Source organism: Kryptolebias marmoratus, linkage group LG9 (assembly GCF_001649575.2).
Source record: "Kryptolebias marmoratus isolate JLee-2015 linkage group LG9, ASM164957v2, whole genome shotgun sequence".
In the NCBI taxonomy this organism is placed as follows: Eukaryota; Metazoa; Chordata; class Actinopteri; order Cyprinodontiformes; family Rivulidae; genus Kryptolebias; species Kryptolebias marmoratus.
Window position 1 is genome coordinate 26,570,602 of NC_051438.1, and position 13,162 is coordinate 26,583,763.

Sequence of the window (13,162 nt, forward strand, 5' to 3'; positions counted from 1 at the left end):
CCCTCCTCCAGCTCCACGCTATAGCGGCGAAGCAGGCAGGCCAACTTGCAGAGTGCAGCTCAGCCTCGACAGCGGCTGCTTCCGACTGGGGGGGTTCCTTCGGAGAGCATCGCGCTCCCATGTGCGCCGCCGTGCCCGCTGGATGTTGATATCGCGCCGCGCGCCTCGCCAGGAGCCACAGCACCACCATGTCCAACCCAACCCACGACCCGTTCTACTCCTCTCCGTTCGGACCTTTCTACAGGAGACACTCGCCCTACATGGTCCAGCCCGAGTACCGGATCTACGAGATGAACAAGCGGCTGCAGGCGCGCACAGAGGTGAGCCCCGCCGGAACCAGCGCATACCACGGTCCTGTTTTTCAGTCGAGTTAGGAAGGAAGGTCCAGTCCGGGTAGGGGTAGGAGGGAGGAAGGGAGGGAGGGGGGTGTGCAGGAGCCGGAGAGGAAGATCAGGTCCGTCAGTCCGGAGGTTCGGGTGCCAAAGTGCCAAACATTCCTGAGGTGAAAGTAAACAAGTCAACCCTCCTCTGAAGTCACTGATTGCGGAAACAGTTGGAGAAAACATTAAGGAGAAGGTGCGTTCACGTGTCCAATTAACCTGGTGTCACCTGTGAGCCACCTGAAGACCGAAAAGGACGCACGTGAAGGCATCATTTGGAACCATCAGAAGTAGGATTTTTAAGTAAACGCCGCAAAAACATGATCAGATTCTATAAATCTAACATGTTTATGAAAGTTATAATCCTACCTGAGTGGGATTTAAATCCTCTGAAAGAAAAAAAAAAGTCTAAAACACTGTTCAGTCTGAAAGCCTTTTCAGTGAATCTAATTAATTAGACTATATTTACTTATTGTTTTTTATACATATATTTACTTTTAACAGGAACTCAGAGTTTCTCCACTGAGAGGAATAAGTTTCTGTAAAAGCAGAGATTCGTGATTCATCATCTGCAAAATGAAACTTCCTCAATGAAAGTGGTCCTGATTGCGAATTTATGATTGCACGGGGATGAATTAATTTCGTGTCAGTTTGCAGATGCTTCAACTCATTGGGCGCTAAACGTGTGTGGCGTGCAGTGTCATCCAGACTGAACCTTTACTGATCCCACTGTGAGCTGCATGGCGAGCATCTGTCTTCGGCAGCTGTTCCGTGATCACAAATCTGCAGATAAAAAGTTCATCTGATGTGTCAGGTTCTGCTCGCAATGAGAGACGCGAACAGAGACAAACAATGGCTCGGTTATTCAGTAACGACTTAGTTTACATTCTGGATTAGCCTACAGATTTTAATATTTGTCTGTTCAGTTTAATTGTCTTTAGAATTTGTGTTAAACTTTATTTTAGACACATCCGCCCATATCGGAGATAAAAAAAACAATATATATGTCATAAAAAGCACAACTGTTTTACAGATAATTGTTCCAGAAGCTTAAAGAACAAGAACAAATTTAAAATTTCCCCTTCATGTTTCCAAGTCTCACTGTAAATTCTTCAAAATGACACGTGACTGGTCTGAAAATATTCATGCTAAAATAAGTGATTTTTATTATAAATCTCTCCCATTTAACAAACTACTCCATTAGTTTATTGGTTCCCAGATTTTGGGGTCATGAAACGAGTGAGATCCTGAGATGAACTAAAGAATTCAAACTAAGCTTAAAATGTATGCTGATTGTATGATTTTTGGCACTGTAGCTGTGAGAAATAAAAACAGGAGTCTTAAATTGATAAAAGTAGTTACTGGTTGTTTTCTGCTGCCACTGTTTAGCAAACTTTGTTCTCTTTAATTAGCAAAAGTCTGGGTCACAAATCTCTACCGCTGCTACTCTGTGGGTCTCAACCTGGAAAGTTTGGGAACCTTTGAATTAGCAGATTGTTCTCTTCATAATTTAGATAAAAACATTCTTGTGGTTTGAAATATTTACGCTGAAACCCGGTTTTCCCGAGACGTTTAGGCTGGAAGTGAACATTTGAGGTTTCTGCAGTTATTTTGGAAATCTTTTACAGGCAGACTCCAGCTGAGTTACAGCAGCCGCCTGCAGAATGATGCTGACTTTTCTAAAGAGGAACTTTAAGCAGAGCGACCAAGCCAATGTTGCTGAGATGCAGCAGCCTCGGTCTGATGCATTATTCATACGGAGCCCCAGTGGACCTCAACTCCTGTAGCACACACTTCCACACACCAAATGCAATCACTAACACACACACACTCACACTCATCCTCAAATGTGTATATGCACACGTGCACACGCTTCACAGGACGTTTGTGGAATAGATGCTGCATTGTCTTCACCTTCTCAGTCGAAATTTTAAATTTTATAGTAATATTACATATTTTTGCTCAAATTGTTGCATGCAGCATTATCTTTTTCCTCTTTCTTTCTTCAGCAGTCGGCGTGTATCATGTCTCCTTAGTGATATGGTTATTGTGAATATAAGAAGGGAGAAGTTGTGTCTTATAGCAGCAAAATAAATGCCACAATAGTTGCAGTTTGAATCCAGATGTGCCGTACACTGGAGCTCGGCTCAGGCTTTTAAAGAAAATTATATAGTAATTATCCCCGTGAAAGCAAAACCAGATAATTTCACCTAAAGCTACTGTTTTCAATAAATACAAAAATATAAATGGATTCTCCCTGCACATACTACAATAAACAGTGTTTTTTTGTTTTGACTAACCAAGACAGAGAAGGGGAAACGTTGGACTGTCCCGAAGAAGCAGGAGTGAAGATGTTTACTTCCTGTAACGTGCTGTTAGCTGCAGGTCTCTTAATGATGATGCGTTCAGGGGGAATCATTCTGCAGCCTCCTCTTCACCACAGTCCATCTCCTCTGAGACAACTTCAGAACCAGAACCCGATCGGGTCACGCAGCTGCTTTTTACAAAACAGGACGTCTGAAATCTTTTTGTTTTGTTTTTTAAAAAGATAAAAATCTGTATTTATATTAAAGAAAACCCCTGAATTTGTAACTATTTCACCAAAGTTTTGTGTTGAAGTTTCAGAAATTATGACGCTGCTGAGATTTAAATGAAAGTTTTTATTATTAATCTTCTCGATCTTTGTAGATCTGCTGGGTTTTTTTTTTTTTTGTGATTGAACCTGATTTAAACTCATCAAGTAAACATTTATTGAAGCAGTGATTTTTTTCCTCTTGCTACCAGTTTGGCTTTAACGTCGATTTAAGAAATATTTATCTGTTATATAAGCCGTGCATGACTAAAACTATATTTATTTTCAGTCCAAAGCCCAACAGAAATTAATGTACAGTATGTTAACCCATATTTTGATTTATGGGGTCTGTGGTTAAAAGTCTTGTGAAAAGCTGTAATAAAACTTATATAACTGAAACTGAAATAGACTTAATGCAGCTGGAGCTTCACAAATCACTGCAAAATGAAAATCTCCAGCATTTAATCAGATTTTACATCTCTGAAGAACCCAAACAGACATTATATGTTACGTTATAAAGCAGATTTTTGTAAAATATCATAATTTTGATCCTTTGTCCTGTAGTAATGTTGAATAATTAGAACATTGGTAAATTATACATGTTGTAAAACAATATCAGAGTACTAATAAATAGTCTTTACATATTAAAATAAGTAGAGACTTCCTTTAAAAAATAAGTCAAATGAAAGGTAGAGTAATAATTTCTTGTGTTGGGTTTTGGGTGGGAAGTGTTTGTTGGGACTTTTTGCTGTAGTTTGTTGATTCGGTCAAAAGGATTTTCAGCTCCCAAACAGAAATCTTGATAGAATTATCCGGCAAGTATAGGTGCTTAATATAGTGAAAGAGCTGCTATTGTTGGCTGTGAGAAAAGCTCTGGGCGTACTTACCATCAGGCTCTCTGGCTCACCACTGAGACAAATTCACTCCGAATGATTTGCTTTCCTGTTGCTTTAAGTTGGTTTTTAATGGGGTACCTTACCAAGCCTCGGTTTGGCACAGCCTTTTGGAAATGTGCTCAAGGACTTGACTCAAGCTGGTCCGCTGATGGAAATTATCCAAATTGTCCTGTTCGTAGGTGGGCCTTTAAACTTTTGGTGCCACTGCTGCTCCTACTGTCAGAAACCGGATAGTTGGAGGAGGTTTTACACCAAAACAGGAAGCTGTCAGGGAGATTATACCTGTTGCAAATTAAAGGCCTGCCATTCATGCCAGAGTTTTAAACTAAAATCATTTTTGTTTTTAGAAATGACTGAATTAAAGCCATTTTGGTCAAACCTTATGTGCGATCTTATGCAATACTGTGAAATGTCCCAAACCACAGTATGTGTTTTGGATGACTCTCAGCTACTACCACATCCGTTTTTAGCTTAATATCTGTAAAATTGAGTCATATACACTTTTTTTATCTGCAGTGGCCATCTTGAATTGGATTGTTTTAAAAGTTAATTAGTTGTACGACTTTCTGCAGGTTTCATTAACAGCCACCCAGTGGTTTATGATATATTTTGCTAACAGACCAACAGGGTCAGCTCTGTTGAAGAGCTTTAAAGCAAAGATCAATGAGTAGCACTTAGAGTATGTGCTGTGAATGACTCTCAGCTACTACCACAGCAAATTATAGCTCAATATCTTTGAAACTAAGTGAATTATAGTAATTTTTGTTTCTTTTTAGGACCAGTTGGCTGTGGCTGCCATCCTAAATTTGGTTGCAGATCCACATCCAGTGATTATTTCCTAAAAGTTTACTAAAATCTGTCCAGTAGTTCATAAGATAGTTTGCTAATAGACAGGCAGAGTTGATTCCAAATAGTGGCTAAAGTTTTGATCATTTTAGCTACTATCTCAGCTTTTGTTCAGCTTGTTTTAACTTTAACAGATCAGTTAAAAAATTAATTTGTCAACAAATTTAAGCAAAGTCATTCAGCTCTCAGCATTCACGCTGCATATTTTTTATAAAGTTTCGGTTAATTTTATTCAACCATTTAAGCATTTCGCAATTATTATCGTAATTTATTAATTTGCAGACTTGTGTAGAATGTGTCATGTTTTTAGGTATAAAAAAAAACGAGACTGGAAACTTTTTTAATCATTTACTTGAAGGTAAAAATAAAAAGGCTTTCATTTGTACAAGCAATTAAAAAAATGTTAATTTTTGTAATTTCTTTAAAAAAAAAAGAAGCAAATTGCCACACCTGAAAGCAGACCTAAAAGATTAAAGAAATAAAACCATTATATCTAATTTAATCTCTGATGCTAAAAGCAGCAGTTTTTCAGGTTAATATGATGAAACACCAACATGGATGTTATATAATTTATTCCTTTAAACTAACAGTGACGGTTGTTCCACGCTCTGTTAAGTTTGTCAATAAGACTCAGCCTTTAATATGCAGATAGATTTTTATGTCTCCTCTCAGTTGTAACCTTTTCACCTGCCCTGCAGGTCTTGTGGAAATAAAAAGCCAACAGCGCAGCCGATCATGTGTTTGTCCGGGATCAACGCTCACCTTTGAACCGCTAACTGTGCTGCAGCTAAAACAGCACATGCTCCTGTGATTACTCCGGCTCTGTTTCTATCCCAACCTTATTACCTGCTCCATTCATACTTATTACCTGCCTGGCTGTATTTCTGCATCAGACCCACTGCTATCCCATTACCTTCATTTTAGCGAACGTGAACCTGCTCTGACCCGGCAATCTAAACAGGCTTTGATGTGGGTTTGATGCCATGCATACGGCGTGACCACATTGTTTCGGTGCTGTCGCTCTGAGGGCGCAGACCCCCGGCGTTCGAAGGCGGCTGCGGTGATTTGTTGGGGAATTTGACACTTAAGCGTATGCAAATGAGGCAGCGGATTAACATTCAGAGGAGGAGCTTGGTCGACCTCAGCCGGTGCGAGGCCATTAGCATAGAGGACATTAATATTCAGAGGAAGAGAGCGGAGACGCAGAATAACACTGTAAGTAAAACTACAACACAGAGGGTGAGACGGGAGGAAAACAAAAGCGTTTTTAATGGAGGTGCTGTACTCATACCCACAGGGCTGCTGCTGCTGACGGTGGCTCTAATGGTCACACTTCCTCAGCTGATAGACGTGCGATCAGTAACAATGATTGGCAGGCCTTTTATTGGATTCTTGTGTCTATTGCACATAGTTAGTCTCATTCTCATTATTTAAATGGGCCCGCAGACCTGACTCATTGGCTTCACCGTGGAACTGGAGGAACTGGAGTGTTCATTATGGCGAAATCCCTTGTTCCTGTCAGGAGCAAAGTGGATCTGTTCCCATCAGCACGACAGGCCAGATTGACATGAATAGGCTTATGGTCTCGGGGTCAAGTTGGTACTGAGCTGTGAGGAAAAAAGACAAGTCAAGAACGCAGCAATAGGTTTACGTTGGTGAGGATCTACCTAAAAATATACACAATGCAGGGTCGTTTTGCTCATTACATGCAAGAAAATAGTAAAAATAAGATTACCTACAACTCACTTGCGTGTGTTTATTGTTATATTATTTAACCCCTCCCCCTTTACACCTGTCTGTCTTATTATTGGCTTCAGAGGGACAGCTTGTATCAAGCATTTAGTCCAACAACCAGAGCGGCTCCACATCGAATCTGCATTTATTTAAATATGACACCTGGCAGGATGTGTTTATCACCTGGACATATGTTTTTAAAGCACACAATCAGCAACTGAAAAGCCTCTAAGAGGAGCACCAGCCTGTGTGTTGCACTGGCACTCTGCAACATGGAAAGTCTTTTATTTTGTTAAAGTTACTGATCATCGTGGTCCAACACAGGACTGTCATAGGAGGTAACTAATTTCTGTTTAGGAATGGCAAAAGTCCAGAAAAGGTACAAAAATGTCAGTGTTACAGGGAGGGTATAAGGAACTTATCTTATAATTATTCATAAATTATGTCACTGTTCATAGACCAGTTTATCAGTTATCCAATGTTTCTTTTGATTGTGTACTTTCTCAGAGTTTTATTAAAATTCATCCAGTAGCCGATGAGTTATTTTGCTAACAGACAAACAGGATTGACAGTAAGCAGCTGGAGTTTGTGTTGTGAATGACTCTCAGCTACTACCACGTCACGTTTGGTCAAAATCTGTAAAATTGGCTGATTTATAGAAAGTTTTGTGTTTGCTGAGGTTGATTAGCTGGGGCGGCCATCTTGAATTGGGTTGGCTCCAAAAGTTAATCAGTCTGCCGCCACCTTTTTATAATTATAAGAAATAAAAACTACTTCTCTCTGCTTGATCAAAAAAATAAATAAAAATATTAAGGCCTATCTAAAGGAGGAATTTTTAAAATGGTATGAATCTTCTGATGTGGATTTTTGGTGGAGATGTTAGAAGTTTTGTGCGCCTGCAGTTTGTCTGGATCGTAAATTTTAACGTGCGCAGAAATTGCCAGGATCTCTTTTTTTTTTTTCAAGCTGTTTTCGACGCTGCAGTATTGCAGCTTTAGACATCAATGTCTGTGCCTGATCAAAATTAAGCTTTTAATTTTATTTATATGTTCTTATATTTCTTTATTTCATGTAAAATATCTCCTCTTGGGATGTAACCTTTGAATTTTTGTTTGTTAACCTTAGTTGACATTAAGGACAACATGTCCAGAATAATTTTTCTGGTTTGAATCAGAAATTTCTTATTTAAGATGGAGCTTTTTTCCCCTATTTGCACACAATTCTGATAAATAATGAGGAAAAAACAAAGCTTTACAAGTTCAGTGTCAAAATTAATTTTATTCAAAATGATCAATCTTTTCCTGTTGTCACTTTGTGGAAGCTCGTGGAATTTGTTTTTGTTTGTTTCTTCCGAACTGAACCAATAATCAGAGTATTAGTTGAACAAAACACACGGTATTCGCTGGTTTCCTAACCTTAATAAGACTAAAAGAGTGCTTGATTAATCAGGAAAAGAACCGGGGCTTTATTTTTCTGATTAAAATGACTGTTTTGTCCTGACAAAATCTGAGCAAATATACAAATATTTTTGTGACAATTGGATTCATCTATCATCAAAGAAAATAAGACTCCTGCAGATTTATTCCTGTTAGGGTCTGAACGTGGAATAACGACTTTAAAGTCACATTTAAATGTAGTAAAAATGCCTTTAGAGTTAAATCTGTCACACATGCAGCAGTTATGCTTTTACACTTTTTTATAAATTTGTTACAAATATTTATTGTTTTTGTTTTACAGTTAAAACTATTTTTGAGATTGTAGCTGACAAAATAATCTATTAGTTTTATCTGTTAATGCCAAAAGTTGAAGGCAATAAAGATTTTAGCTTCTGTTAGTTTGTAGCATTAGCAAAATATCTCATGAACCACTGCACAGATTTTGACAAAACTGTCAGAAAGTAATCTTTGGCTGCACATCTAAAGCTCATTAACTTTTGGAGTCAGCCCAATTCAAGATGGCTGCCACAGCTAATCGACCTTAGCCAACATAAAAATGGCTGTGACTCAGACAATTCACTTTAAGACACTTTTAAGAGCTTAGAGAATATCGCATGAGTTTGCATGTTGACATTAAACAGAAATTATTATTATTATTGTTATTATTATTATTATTATTATTATTATTATTAATAATAATAATGTATTTCTCCGTCAGCCATTTCTGTTATTCAAGGCTCATTGACAAAGAACGGCCGCCTGCTTTTGTGAGTTAGTGAGTTGTTGCTCAGAGTTCTCACATTAAAAACAAAGATGTTTTATATTTTTATCATTTCGCCAGAAAGGACTGAATCACATTAACTCCTGCTTCCCTTCGTAAGGTCCCCGCCAACATCCTCCTCGCTAAATTAAAGAATAATAGCGCTAAAAGGTGAGCAGACAGGCCGATCATTTTGAAGGGACAAAGTAACCTCATCTACAAAAAGCTGGTGTCAGAGCTGAATACCTCGTGCCTGTTTATCGTTTTTATTCCCTAGAAAGCTGCTCTTTGGTGTGAAATCCCCGAATAGAGACAGAAAAACCTAAAATTCAATTTAGTGTCTTACAGTAAATCTGCTTTTCTGATTTATTCTAAATCCCAGATCACTGCAATTAATGTTTCGTTGCACAAATCGTGTTGGTAGATGTTTAGTTATTGTTGGATAGATCAGTGTTTGGGAATCCCCAGACAGGAACCTGTTGTGGTCATCCCTGAGCAACAAAAACCAGATTTAATTCGGGTCAGGAGAAAACCCTTTTATCTCCACAATCTGCTTTTCCTTAAATGAATACCAGAGATCACTTTAGATTTGTTAGAGGATTTCACAACCAATTTATAGTAAAAAAACAAAACAGACAGACGTGTTTGTTTGTCTTGAAATGGGTGCAGTTCTCCACAGAACGAAGATGGTGTGTGACTTGGTGTTTTTTCTTTAGACGAGCTATAATCAAAAATCACCAAGAGGCAGACAAAGGCTACAATAACTAAGTTAGGGTTTAATTTGTCTTGTGTCAGACATTATAAATCTAAAATATATGAGAAACAGTAAAAAAGAATTTGTTGCTAATGTTGAAGTTTTACTCTTTCAGAGACATAAGGTATGTTTTTGGGTTTCGATGTATTTTTTTGTAATACGTGGAAATCTAGTTTACAAAATGGTTTCCAATGAAGTCTTACAGCATGTAGGATGCTCTGAGAGGATGTTCCCAGAAAACCATTTGAAAAGAGAGAAAAGAAAGACCTTTGGTCAAATCACAAGCATCGGTCACATCCAGCAGGATGCGGGGACAATAGACCCACCTTTTTCCTGGCTCTTTCCCTCGGTTCCTTCCAGGCTGCTCTGTCGCTCAGATAACAGAAGACAGACGTGCCTGCAGTCAGTCTATGTCCTGTTGTTCTCTCGGTCCGACGTGGTTTGTTCTCGAACACAGAGGTCACATGCTGAAATCTTGGATTTCAACCACTTTGGGTTTTGTTGAGGATCTTTGAGCGACGTGCTGAAACCTCGCACCACTTAAAAACAAATTATATATTCTGACATATAAAACACAATGAAATTCTGTTCAACAACAAATCCGCTCAGCTAATTTCAGCTGCGAGTTAGATGTTGTATTAGACACCCTTTTTTTTAGAAATTGACATTTATAATTGCTAGTACCCTGAATTTGACTTGGGCAATAATTGCTCTGATGCGGACTGTACATAATTGGATTTAAATTGGACTTTTTTCTTTTTTAAAATACCAGCCTGGAATAATTTCGATTGTGAAATGGTGCAATATAAATAAACGGAATTGAATTTAAAATATGCTAATTGATAATAAATGTAATGAAGTCCAAAGTGACGTAAACAACCTTTTTAGCTTTTAGATAAATAATAAAATGTTCACTGTTTGCGATGTTTAAAGTGAGGAAAATGTAGGTCTTTGTACTTGGGAGGTACATGGTACTAATATTTTGGTAGTTACTTGGTATGTGATGAGTTTGTGTCTGGTACATACTTGGTACTTAAAGTCTACTTACCTGGTAATTACTGGTTACTTAACTGGTACTTACCTGATACTTACAGGATACCTACCTGGTACTTACTGGTTACTTAACTGGTACTTACCTGGTACTTACAGGGTACCTACCTGGTACTTACAGGTTACTTAACTGGTACTTACAGGCTTATTATCTGGTACTTACTTGATACTTATGGGATACCTAACTGGTACTTACTGGGTACCTTTATGGTACATACCTGGTACTTACAGGGACAGTGACTTCTTACCCAGTTCTTACAGGGTATGTACCCAGTACATACTAGGCTGAATTATGTATTACTAACAAAAAACATGTCAGATTTATTTTATTTGCAATTTGAATTAAAATAGCGTAAAACTGAACCTTTACTTAAATCTTCTGACATATAGGCAGCCATCTCCAGAAACGTATATTCTGCAGTTTAAAGTACATTACTGTAGTAGTGCAGCATGATAACTTAATAAAAAAAATATACCTTTGTATAAAATAACAGCTTTGAAAAATAAAATGAGAACACATGTAGAATCAGAGCTGTTTTTTTCTGTGACAAATATTTGTGTATTGTGAACCATTTACCGTATGTCATGTCTGCTGCAGAAAACAGACTGAGGGACTCAATCAAAACAGAGTGGAAATATGACATTTCTGTTTGGTTCTCCAAGCTGTTCTCATATCTGTGAATATAGACGACTGTGGCCATTATGCAGATATGATCTTGATTATCTGAAATAATTGCATGCATGATTACTTTATAATTGTAGCACGGGTGATGACAAACGACGGATGTTTAAGAGAAAAAAAAAAGATTTTATGATAATTCTTTATTGTCCAAATCTTTGGTGCCCTCATCAAGTCTGTTAACTCTACAGACATAGAGCCTAACAATTAACTGTTCAGAAAAGATTTACGGTAGTCGTTTACCATTGATTTTTATTGTTGCATGCAGCGTACTTCTTGCTGTGTATTTTCTGGATTAGATGCAGCGAACACAGGGAGGAACACGATACTTGAGGTAATTTTCACCAGCAGCTCGGCTCTGCTTTGTGCTGGTTTCTGGGTGTTTCATCATTTTGCAGATCAGCTATTTGAGTCTGATGTAGTTTCCTGCTAGATGAGCTGAACTCAATTATTCTGAATAATGATGGACTACAGACTGTTTTACTTATTTTTTATTCACATTCACTCGGAGTCTCGCTCTGCCTGCACGCTCTTCTGTAGCTTCCAAATCCTGAAGAAACTCTTTGGTTAAAAAAATGTGCACAAAGCTCAATATTTGCATTTCTGGAGTGTGAAACACTTAGAGAGCTTTGCACTGTGGCTTATTTTGACCACTCGCATCTAAAAAGAGGATTTTTACCTTCTTTTAAAGTAGTTATTTTGAGCAGCACGACTCAACATACAAATCTTGAACTTAAAACCAAATATGAATCTAGAATTATTCTTTTAATCAGCCTTTGTGGAATTGTGCACTCTGAGACTGCTCTTTTATTCAAAAATAACCCTTCCTGATAATTTGGTAGAAAGAAAATGCCAATTTGCAGTTATAAATACAGTTTAAAGTGTCATAAGTAGATGATCAGAATATTTTTAAATCCGTTGGAGTTTTGATTTTGTTTGATTTCTAGCCTGAAACAGATTTTAGTTCTGCACATCTGATTGGTTGAATCCAGATTTACAGTAAATGCTCGTAATGCAGATTAAGTGTTACATATTTAAATGCTGTAAGATTAATAGGCTTCTTTTGCAGTTTTAAGATGTAAAGAGTTTGAAAATGGTGATGACATTAAAAGGCAACATAACGTTCAATAATATAAAATTGGTTTAATATTTCATTTGAAAGGAAATGTAATTCTTTTTTTTCAAGTTTCTTGATGACTTCAATTAAAATGCAATCCTATTATTGTCCTGTCTGTATCCCCTAGCTTATTGTTTTTTTTTTTTTCAGTTCATCTTTAAACATATCACAACCGTTGTGGCCTCTTTTATTGTTGTTATAAATAACAGGTGAGGTTGTGTTTAACAGAAGTGCTCACAACAGCAGCGTTCCACAGCAAATTCACAAACTGAAGCATATTTGATGAAATCCAGCGTTGATGAAGCCTCCTGTTCAGCAGGAAGACATGTGCCCAGTTGATTGTTTATTGGTCTAATGAGCTCAGCAGAAGAAAGCATCATTTAGATTTGTAGATCAGTGCCGGTGGGCCAAATCCAGAACCTGGTTCCTCATTTTTTCTGCTGATTATCTTTTTGTATTTTGGTCTGTCTGTTTTTGCTTTGTCATTCAGTGAGCTTGCTGTTTATGCATTTTCCTCCTTATTTGTGCTGTGCGCTGCCCCCACTGCTCCACGCTTCACTTTTTATTGCCTGGAGGCGAAGCTGGAGTGATAATGTTTTTGCCCCTGCCTGTGTTTGTTTGCTCCGTTAGCAAAATGTTTCACAAACCACTGAACGGATTTTAACAAAACTTTTACAAACTGATCCATACATCCATGACTGACTGTGAATTTTACAGATATTGAGCTAAAATTCGGTGTGGTAGTAGCTGGCGGTCATTCCCAACACGTACTCCAAGTGCTAACAAATCATGCAAGATATCACATTATTGCAGCATTGCATGAGATTGCACATAATATTGTTTTAAGTTTGTAGCTAGAACTCATTTCTCAGCACAAGGTGATCTAAGTCTAAACTTCTGGCATAAAAAGTGAGGAGATATATATTCCTGTAAGGAAT

General features: G+C 37.8%; 1 protein-coding gene across 4 annotated transcripts in view; it reads left to right on the top strand.

The window, feature by feature from the left end:
• Positions 1-20: 20 nt before the first annotated feature.
• Positions 21-13,162, top strand: part of ldb2a (LIM domain binding 2a) — a 93,098-nt gene continuing 79,956 nt past the window's right edge. For 3 of the 4 annotated variants that reach the window (XM_017417533.3, XM_037977395.1, XM_017417536.3), the window contains exon 1: positions 22-320. In XM_017417533.3, the coding sequence (XP_017273022.1) occupies positions 189-320 (132 nt within the window). In that variant the 5' untranslated portion in view covers positions 22-188. Of the gene's footprint in view, positions 321-13,162 lie in introns of all 4 variants that reach the window. The other variant, XM_017417535.3, reaches the window with a different exon arrangement.